The sequence below is a fragment of the Propithecus coquereli genome, unplaced genomic scaffold, assembly GCF_000956105.1.
Source record: "Propithecus coquereli isolate 6110/MARCELLA unplaced genomic scaffold, Pcoq_1.0 Scaffold44, whole genome shotgun sequence".
Lineage (NCBI taxonomy): Eukaryota > Metazoa > Chordata > Mammalia > Primates > Indriidae > Propithecus > Propithecus coquereli.
The window spans coordinates 7,807,097-7,817,972 of NW_012150174.1; the positions used below are offsets into that span (position 1 = coordinate 7,807,097).

At 33.7% G+C, this 10,876-nt stretch overlaps 1 protein-coding gene across 3 annotated transcripts in view; it reads right to left on the reverse strand.

Annotated features, from left to right (window-relative positions):
- Positions 1-10,876, reverse strand: part of USP47 (ubiquitin specific peptidase 47) — a 115,674-nt gene that overhangs the window by 70,554 nt on the left and 34,244 nt on the right. For 2 of the 3 annotated variants that reach the window (XM_012654406.1, XM_012654405.1), the window contains exons 2-4: positions 6,124-6,327; positions 1,741-1,854; positions 488-626 (exon numbers count right to left, since the gene is read on the reverse strand). In XM_012654406.1, the coding sequence (XP_012509860.1) occupies positions 488-626; positions 1,741-1,854; positions 6,124-6,327 (457 nt within the window). The remainder of the gene's footprint in view (positions 1-487; positions 627-1,740; positions 1,855-6,123; positions 6,328-10,876) is intronic. The other variant, XM_012654407.1, reaches the window with a different exon arrangement.

A 10,876-nucleotide genomic window follows, 5' to 3' on the forward strand; every position in this document is an offset into this window, starting at 1 on the left:
AGTTTTAACAGAAATTTTAAAATAATATGGTTCATTTCAAACACATGATTAAACTAAAACACAAGCCCAATAAAATAAGCATGGCATATCTACTTCAAAATGGAAGCATATTCCTCATAGTCTGTTCTAATCTAAAAAGGAAATAATAGAGACTTTCCTTTCCAGAGGAAGTCAACTTCAAAAATGTAAGATTATAGTCAAAATGGAAAATTCTTAAAAAGAAAATTCTTCCTTCAAAATACAATATTAAAGTTTTTTACGTTATTATTAAATAGGAGCAGTAATAATATAGTAAAAACAATAATGGGTTGAGGGAAAGGTAAACCACATTCTTATTCTAACTTTGTTGCTGCTGCTAGCTAGTGATCTTGCTCTGGGTCTCAGTTTTCTTATCCATAAAATAAGAGGATTAGGCTTGAAATCACTAAGATTACTCTGGGTCTAATGCCCTATGATTTTATGAAAATACAGTAACAATAAATCTTACCAGTTTCTGATTTATTCAAAATAGATGAATAGGAGTAGCTTTGGCTGACATAATCACTGGTAGAGCCCACAGAACCTTCTCTTGGAAGTGGACCTATAAACCTGTCATGAACACTGTCATCCACAGCACTGGAATCCTCCTAAAATGCAGCATAATCAATATTTAATAACAAATGTTGCTGAAACAATGATTAAAGACATACTAATTGCTGAGGCAATGAAAAAAAAAGATGTGGCATTACTATCACTGTTACCACCAAGGCATTCAAAGGGATGTATACTCTCACCATTTCCTACGGAAGGTTTGAATAATGTCTGATATAAAACACTTTGGAGAAGTGCTCATATCCCCTTCCACAGTGTTTACTTTCTAAATTTTCTTTACACAAGAAAAGACTTTTGGTGCTTATAAATCAAAAATACCATTGTACTCCCTGATGACAGAATCTATCATTCAGGCAGGTAGGGGATATTCAGTAATTGTTGGATGAAATGGATAGTTTCCTACTGTCTCCAACAAGAAACTTGCTATTAATGAGGAAGATGTTGAAAGGATTAAAGGGCAAGAATAAGCAATTAGGACGTAGCTGAAGAATAATTACTATGCATTTTAAAACATGAATCCCTACACTGTGAATCCAGAGTTCCTAAATGAATAGCTATTCTAGATTTCAATGTCATGCAGACTTATCCAAACCCTCTTACAATGTTATAATAATAAATGATGAGATTAAGGAAGGTCAGAGAACATATTCTGGTATTGCATCAGTATGGATGCACTGTGTTTAATTACTGTCTACACTGTCCAGAGAGGTATTTTTATTCACAATAGATTTCTAAATGAAAAGCATCAAATAGAATAATTTTTCCTGAGTGAAGTTTCATTGAAGAGAAGGGTTCTCAAAAGCAAGTGCAGGAAGAAAAGGCCTTTGAAACGTGGGAAAGACCTTTGTGGGGTTCTAACTTATACCTAGACCAAGCCCCACGCTTAGTGTGGCAGTAGTCTTGAAGATGGAAGCCCATGTCAAACCCAATGTGGCAATAGACTATATGCACAAATAATGGTGCTATGGATGTCTGCTGTAACCATGTTATTATATACACTTATGACAAAACAACATAAAATGGAAAAATAATAATTTATTGTGCAAATTACAAAACATATTTCTCCTCTTGCCTTTGGAAAATTGAATTCCCAAGTAGTAGGTGACACTGCACAAAAATTATGAATAAAGGGCCTTCTAAACAGCTTACCAGTAGTATTTGAGGTTGTTCACCATCTTTATCTGTTAAATGCAGAAAGTTCTTCTTTCCTGGCTCAAAATGAGCATCAAGAAGAGACTTGTCACTGGTATGATCGAGTGGAGCCTATGGACATAAAACATAATATCTCAGCTTATGAAAAACTTTAATTATAATAATAAAATCAAATAAACAATATGTAAATGGATACATATCTACATTTAAACAGTATTTTTTCAATAATGATCTGGTAAAAGTCTACTCATCTAAGCTTGGAATTAACTCATCTACTCATGAACTGGGATAGCTAAGCCCAGTGAGTGACAGTGCAACACTGACAGGTATCCCAGAAGCTCACATTCCCCAACATTTAAAAAACTGGATAGAGAAAAGGTAAAGGTTAAGTAATGTTAAGTACTACAAACAAAAAAAGAATCTATAAACACTGCTATTTCCATGTTCTCTAAAATGTATACAGTATAACATTTAATGGATTTTCAAGAATATTAACTAAAGATAATTTTATATAACTAAAAACTGTAAAATCATGTTTTGATGTATGAATATAATAAGAATTCCCAGATAAGCAACAGACTAAGCAATCCAACCAAAATAATTATGTAGTATAATTATACAATGGAACAAAAATGTAACTAATGTAATAGAGCCTTCAAAAAGACCCCTTAAGAAAAAGAAAAAAAAAAAAAAAGATCCCTTAAGGAAAAGCCTGTCCCAGTAAATGATACCCATTTCACATCTACTGCAGGATCCAGAGGATCCCAGGGGGAACTGAAGTGATCATTCCTTTGAAAATTAAACATCTAGGATTCAACAGTCTTCACCCAACTCTTTTCTATGGTAGGACAATTTTAACCCTAGCCACCACTCTGACACATTCTAGTTGGTGGATGCGAAATGGAACTCTGTATGTCCAAGCCCTACTCACTCACACTCCAGACCACTGTTGAGAAAAATGAGGGAGTAGGAGTGAACATCATATTCTTCTGTTTTAAAACCATCTTGTTACATTGAGAAATGTTTTTAATGTTTCACAGACATGGGTGTTATCTCCTTAAAAAGATTCATTTTATGGAAATGCCTTTATTTCTTCAGAAATTAACATTGTATAAAAGTATAGGTATTAAGCACAAAAAAAATTAACTGAACAAGATTCTGCTACTTATTATGTGTGTGACTTTGGGCAAGTTACTTCACTACTCTATGACTAAGTTTCCTCACCTCTATTTCATAGGGTAGTTATAATAATTAAATAGGATTATATCTGTATAGAATTTAGAACAATAGTAGGAACATATTAATAGTAAATGCAAAAGAAAGAGTTAAGTAAATAAAATAGCAAATTTATATGATCTCTTAACTTTGGCTCACATTTAGAAATCTACGAGAAAAACGGGACATAGAAAACCTAAAGCTAAGCAAAGCTATGTGGAAGGAGGGAAGGTATTGCTGGGTCCCTAAAATTTACCAGTGGGACATGAAAGATTAGAAGATATAGCTGGAATAGTTAGGGGTTTCACCTCAGTAAATGTCTGTGTATGTACAAGGTGGTAAGTAACTACATGGGCTTGGTTTTCAGAAGAACATCCAGGTAGCATTGTGCAATGGGCAGGTCAAAGCAGGCATACTTGTAGAAATGTATAGTAGGCAAATAAAAATACATAAATGGAGTACTTGAGAACAGTCACAGCTGAAGAGAGAAATAAGTGATCCTGACATAGAGCTATTTGAAGCTATTGTGGAAGATCATTTAACAAACGTTTTTTTGGGTGCATAGGATGAATGTCTATGGAGGATATAAAATTAACACTATGAGGTTCCTGCCATCACAACACTTATAGTCAACCAAATGGAAAGACACAAAAGAATAATAACATAAAGACACTGCAATAAGTGGTATGGCAGAACAAAAGGGCACAGGAGGTCAAAGAGAAAGAAATTAAAGTGCCATAAGGAAACATCGTGTAAGGCTTCTTAGGTAAAAGATAAATAGGACTTGGGAAGCCACACAGCACAGTATATAGAACTATCCTTGAAACTGAAAAAGAGATAACATTAGAAATTACATGGCAATGTGCCAGAAAGCACTCAAAGTTTCAGATTAAACATTGTTTATCTTTCTATGCCTTGTTGGATTACCAATTTTACTGGTTAATTTCAGAGGGAAAAATTTAACTAATTGAAAACATTAGTTCTGTATTTTTTTAAAAAACCACAAATATATTATGGAATAGAAAGTAAAAATATCATGGTTTTAAAGGCAAATCAAGCAACATCAAACATCTTTGATTCTTCTGCGGCACCAATTAAAAAATACACCCTTCGAGTACCATAGGCATACACATTCAATTTCATTTGCCACTAGAGGTATTTTCCCGGAAAACTTAAGAGCAGCAACAGCATAGGACAGAAAGAGGTAATATAAACAAAAACATGGAGATGGAAAAACATGGAAATTTGTATTAAGAAAATAATACAATATCTGGGAGTTAAGAGCACAAAGGCTTAAAGGACCAATTGTAGCTTGTCTTGAATGCTAACCTAAAGAAAACTGATTTTTAATCAGTGGGCGGTGAGAGGGATTGAAGGTTTCTGAACTAGAAGGTAGCATGAGTGCTTGACTAAAGATGACTGAAGATCATTCTAACAGTAGTATACAGGGTGAAGATTGAGAGATGGCAAACACAAAAGACTATTTAGAATACTATTCTAATAGTGCAGATAAGATCCAACTCAATAGTTTCTTTCACCACTCTCCCATGCAAAAGAATGCTTCTACTATGGTCTGAATGTTTGTGAACCCTCAAAATGCATATGTTGAAACCTAATCTTCAACATGATAATAATGAGGTGCGGCCATAGGAGGTGATTAGGTCTTGAGGCAGAGCCCTCATGAATGGGATTAGTTCCTTTATAAAAGAGGCCAAAGGGAAGATGTCTATCAAGGGTACTAGAAATTTATTTAATAATTGCAATTATTTATTTTCACAGTAAAGATTAATACAGGTTTAGGCCAAATAAGGACATGTCTAGCAATAATCCTCTCCCAAACTCCAAGAAATGTCAAAAAATAGTTTTTTTTAAGAAAAATCTTATAACAGTGCCAGAAAACAAAGAGTGCCCTTAGCAAACCAGAAATTCTGAGAAATTATAAGATAGAAAGCAGACAGCATCAGATCTACGGAAAAATAAAACTAGAGGAAACCACAGCCCAAAGCAGCTATAGGAGAAGACTATTGTACACATAAAGGTGGTAGGGAACTCCAGACTAAGGTCAAGAGATAGAGGCTAGGGAACCATTAGAGTGAGCAAGAAAGAAAAGGCATTCTGATCAGTTTGATCTCTCCTCTCTTTTCCTCCTTGCGCTAAGCAGACAGCAGTTTCTGTTTCCTGCCAGGTCAAAGCATGGGTACTGTGGTCAGAGAGGCAGAGCAGTGCTGTCCAGCTAGGTACTGATCACCCCCCAACCTGAAAGAGTCAGAAATTAGCCAATACCAAGATAAATTATAAACACACCACACCCAGCAGCATGTCCCACCCCTTTCCCACAACAACCAGAAATTAAAACAGTAAGTTTAATAAGCATTCACAGAGATACTATAACAGAGATTCTGAAATGTAAAGATGAGTAGAAGATAATAATCACTAAATATTTAAAGAAATGCTACACCATGAAAAAGATAAACTAAGACAATAAATAAAGAAGGATAAATAATTAAGGAAACAGTTAACAGAAGAATGAATTAAGAAAATAAACCCTCAAAGAGATCTGAGAAGACTACAGACATTAAAAAATGTTTTTGAGCTTGAGTTAAAATCAAAAGCCATACATGTTCATACATAGAAAAATAAACATATAAAAAGAAAAAAGTTACCCAAAAAGACACACAGACACACAAATAAAAGTCACCTAGAGATAATCTCTGTTAACATTGGGATGTATATCCTTCTGCTCCTTCCTTTCTATACAGATTTTTTTCTTCTTTTCCAAAAATCAAATCATAAAATGCATATGATTTTATATCCTTTTTCATTGAAAAATATAAGATGGACATCATTCCATTCAATAAATATTGAAAATTTTCTTTAGTTGACAGAATATTTATTATAGTCACCTTTCATGAGTGAAAAAACTAATGAAATGACATTACTCAAACTTTAGGACAAGTATATGTTGAATCCAGAATGGAGACGAAGGGAAGAAGAGGGATCCAATTATTGAGTTGCACATACCATCTTACTGTAGTTGTTATACTTTTGCTTATGATACTAAAAAGAGTTCCAGGATTTAATATAATCATTGGTAGAACAACAACAACGACAACGACGACAACTATTAGCAGCTTAAAAGAAGATGCTTCAAGTCTAGGGTTTTACCATATCAGCAGTATTGATTCCATTTCCCCACACCAAATCAAAGGTTCCATTTATGTAGCCTACTTTGTTGGCCACATCTTCAAACAGCTTTCTGACTGGAGTAGATGCTGGTAAATTTAAAGTGATCCGTTCATTCACTGTCTTTGAATTAGTAGTATCTTGTATTATACATAAGACTCTAGGTTCTTCAGCAGCATTTTCTATCTGAAATTTTAAAAAAATATATGATTTTACATATTATTTATCTTTAAAGCAAAACAAAATAACTATAATTAGCCAAAATTTTTACAATTAAATGTAAAAGAACCCACAAAATATTGTTTTCTTTGTGCTAGTATTACTGTTTTATTATGTCAGAAACACACTCCAATGTCAAACATATAAGCACCACAAACATTTATTTTGGGAAAACTGGGGCATGTTTCAGAATCAACAGTCATTCTTGTGGATATTTGCTTTCACCTTTTAATGTTGTAAATCAATAGTCAACAAGCCATGAAGACAGTATATCTAAGCAATTTTAAGTTAAAAATTACAAAATCTAATCTTTAAAAATGTGTCATTATCATGCTAGCATAGTCAAATCAAGCATTTCTGGGTCTCCTAAAGAAACAGCAAGGGAACTGTGCAGAAATGCAGCAAGGATTGTCTAAGGATTACAAAATCTATAACTAAGGACACAGCAACAAGGTTTCCTCCTGACCTTTATGCTGCTATACCCATAAGCCCAGATGTCCAAAAAGTTCCATTTATTAATGTGTTGGGAGCGCAGACAAGCTTATCTAAACAGATCAGCCAGGCACAGGGGGAAAGAAAAACAAGGAAAAAAACTTTAATTACCAATCTGGAAAGGAATTGGGGGTTGGGGAGGGTCACGAATTCTCCTTCCTTCTTTTTCATCTAGTGCATAACTCGGTAACTATCAAGACAAAAGTTTAAATTTTCTTAAAGAAGCTATGCCTTCCCTCAAGCTGTTAAAGGACACTGCTTTTCTTTTCCACTTTCCACGGGGGTAGCAGACTGCATCAGATATACTAATAGAAGGAATTTCTTTCCCTCCTTCTCCTCTTCTAATGGCCATCTCAATGAATGGCACCATCATCTACCTAGCTGCTGAAAGCAGAGAGCTGAGCTAAGCATTTTCCGTGCCCTTCCTTATCACTTTGCATAATCACCAAATCCTATCAATTCTATCTTCTGATTATCTCTTGAACTATCCCCTTCTCTTTATGCCTACGTACAGAAATCAGAACATCTTCTAACAAAATCACGGCAATAGCTTCCTGAGAAGTTTAGCTTCTTTCAATCTTACATTCCTTCAACACAGAATAGAATTTCTAATATACAAATACAATGATGTAAATTTCTTGCTTTCCCTGCAAGTCAGGTGCAGCGTTTAACTGGGGGATCTCTCACTATCTCCATTATATACTATTCAGAAATATGATCTGTACAAACTGATGTTGTATACAAGAATTTATTTCTTTCCTTCTTTTTTACAACAATATCAAACCCAAGCTTTTCTTGCTTCCCTACTATCCACTTTTAAATAAGCATAATTATCATTGACTGGCATTGAGACAGGATAGCCACAAAGTTTTTTGTTTGTTTAGTGAAGTAATACAATTATAATCTGTTTCTGTGATGTATAATTTTGGGTTTGCAAGAGATCATTTAAATTAAAGTTATTTCAATGAGTTTAGAACAGAAATAAGTTGCTATAAACGTATAATATTTAAAATAGATTGGCTAGCACTACAAAATAAAAGATAACAAAAAAGAACATTACCAATATACATCTCAAAAAGGGAAAAAAAAGCCTTCACCTATAAATTTAAGATGTTACAGTAACATATACAGTGGATTCTTGTAGACATTTTAATCTTAAACTAAAAAACATAAAATGGATCTTTTTTTAAAACTCTGGTTTATGATAAAAGTGTATGGCTCAAAATAAATTTCAACTACAAACGATCTACTTTTATGGTTTCAATAGTATAGTTCAGAGGTAGGTTAGGTCTCAATGATTCAGCGTTTCTAGTATTAAGTACTGTAGTAGTCAGATTTTAAAGCTTCAGATAGGTTGGAGCTGATAGTCCAAGGAAGATGACCTTACCTAAGGATTCAGAAATCAAAAGTGCTGTATAATAATATAGATGAGAATGGTAATGTGGCAATCTCATATGGTCAGACATGAGCAGTTCCTGGTTCTTTCCCTAAATACGTGAGTACAAGTTACAAGCATTCCAGACTCCTCTCCTTCCACCTAAAAATGGGGAAAAATTACCCCCTAAGAGAACCCCATCTGAAGACTAAATGTATTATAAACACAAAATTTAATCTCTCGTGTGCCTTTTATTCTTTTTAATAACAGTAACTTTCTTTTCTGTACATATGCATAATTTTAAAAATTTTAAATCTTTTTAATTTAAGCTTTTTAATGACATGTTCATGTAACTAAATTGCTTGCTTTTTTTTTTTTAATATTAAGAGTATGAAGGAAAAAATGGATATCATCTATAACTCTATAACCTAGAGATAACTATGAACATTTTGGTGTATATCCTTCCTGTGTATTTCACCCGCACACACACAGACACATGGACACACACACGTCTTAATCACAAACACTGGATATGAATTTAAATGCTATTTTTTAACTTCTTTCTTTACTTAAAAATATATCATGCAATCTTTCCCTGTCAAGTTTTTTCTAACTCATCTTTTTAATGGCTGAATAGTATTTTTTATTACATGGATTAACAATAATTTATTTAATCAACTCTATTTACTAACTCTTAGGCTAGACTTTACTACACTTTTACAAATCTGTGATGAACACCTACATAAAACTTTGTATACTTTCTATTTGCTTAAAATTCATAGACATAGACTTTCTGGGCAAATCACATTTTACTCTTGAATTTAATTCTAGGACAATTTAAACAAACAAAAAGCTCTGTTCTTCTTAAAGCTTTAAGCTAGTCATTTGTACATTCTACTTTATACCCAACTTTCCATTCTTTATTTTACCTATAATTTAATCTATGTCGCTATTATATATGGATTTCATTTAAATTTTGGAATCACTATTGCCAACACTAATTACACCAAGGTAAAATTTCTCTCCTCCTTCCCCCTCCCCAACTTGGGAACTGATAATTTTTTTTTTTTTTTACAATTTTAAAATATCATCAATGAGATGTACCATTTATAACAGATTTCAAGAGGAAAAAAACTATACAATATAAATTAAACATGAAGATTTCCAAAACATTTCAATGTAAAAAGGTATTTCTTAGAATTGGGAAAATAGGGCAGTTATCTTCTTAATTTCTTTGGGGCTCTACTCCAGATTGATCCTATTTATGTCCAAAGAAAAAACATCATCTTGAGGTAGATTAAAGAGGCTAAAAATTATCTGCCACTCTTTTTTCTCTTTTTCTTTTTCCTCTTCCCATGAATCTGGGCTGGCCACACGACCATCCAGGACAAGGGAATATGACAGAAGCGATACAGTGTAACTTAAGGCAGGGCCTTCAGAAACCAGAAGCTTTTGCTTTGGTACCTTTTGGAACATTCCCTCTTACAAAACAGCCACCATGCCAGAAATCCAATTAGCCTGGAATCAACATGCTGTGAGGAAACCCAGGCAAGCCACCTGGAGAGTAAGTGGCCACTTAGTAGAGGCACTGAGGTATCAGATATATGAGAAAAGCCTTCTTGGACACTCCATCCAAAGCCTGCCACCAGCTAAATGGAGCCAAATAGTGATCCTAGATGACGCCACCTGGATTGAATAGCTAGCTGAGCCCTGGCCCAAATCCCCTCCTACAGAAATGTAAGCAAACATACTAATTGTTCTTTTAAGCCACTAAACCTTAGAGTACACTGTTATATAGCAATAGATAACAAAAACACACTTAAATCATATAAGCACATGCAAATTCTAGTTGGGAAGGATGTGATGACAGTGGTGTTGGTAGCGAAGGGAGAGTTGTCCACTTAAGTACTACACCCAACATCAAAGAAAGGCATCTGAGGAGCAGAGCAAAAAAAAAGTTTTTAGTGAAAAAAGGTCCATGATGAATTCAAGGAAAGAGAAAACAAATGCAAAACTTTAGAAAAGCCGAAAACATGTTCCATTTAGGAAAACATTTAACATTTAATACCTTAGATGAACTATTAGAAAGGCACAAAGTTTTCTACATAGAAAATCTAGCTAAGTATAAAATAGGTATACAACTACTTATTTTACAGACAACTCAAAGCAAAATTATACCTGTGAAAATAAGGGGAAAGGCAACAGTGATTATTTTTAAGACTGTATATGCTAAGAGAATGTTCTGTGCCTGTGTTCACTGCAGAAACAAAGTTAGATTTCCTAGTAAATTCTGAAGAAAGAATCTTTTTTTAAAAAAAGTAAAAAGGAATAAAACCACAGTCTTGCTTATAAAAGGTAGAACATACTGAGATAAAAATATTGAAAACATAGTTTTCTTCCAAAGATAGACTCATGGCTAGGAACATCTAGAAGCAGCTGATATAGATAGTTATTCTGTCTAAGAAATCTCAAAGCCTGCCAAAGGAATGTTTGCCTTTTAACTCATCTTGTCTCCCTTTCTTGACATTTCTAACAGTTCTAAGTTCATATCTGAGTTCTCTGATATTAACATCATAATTTTTGTTTCAAAAAAATACTCCCTAGGTGTTTCTTATTAAAAAAAAACACTAACTTAGGTGTATAATTGAT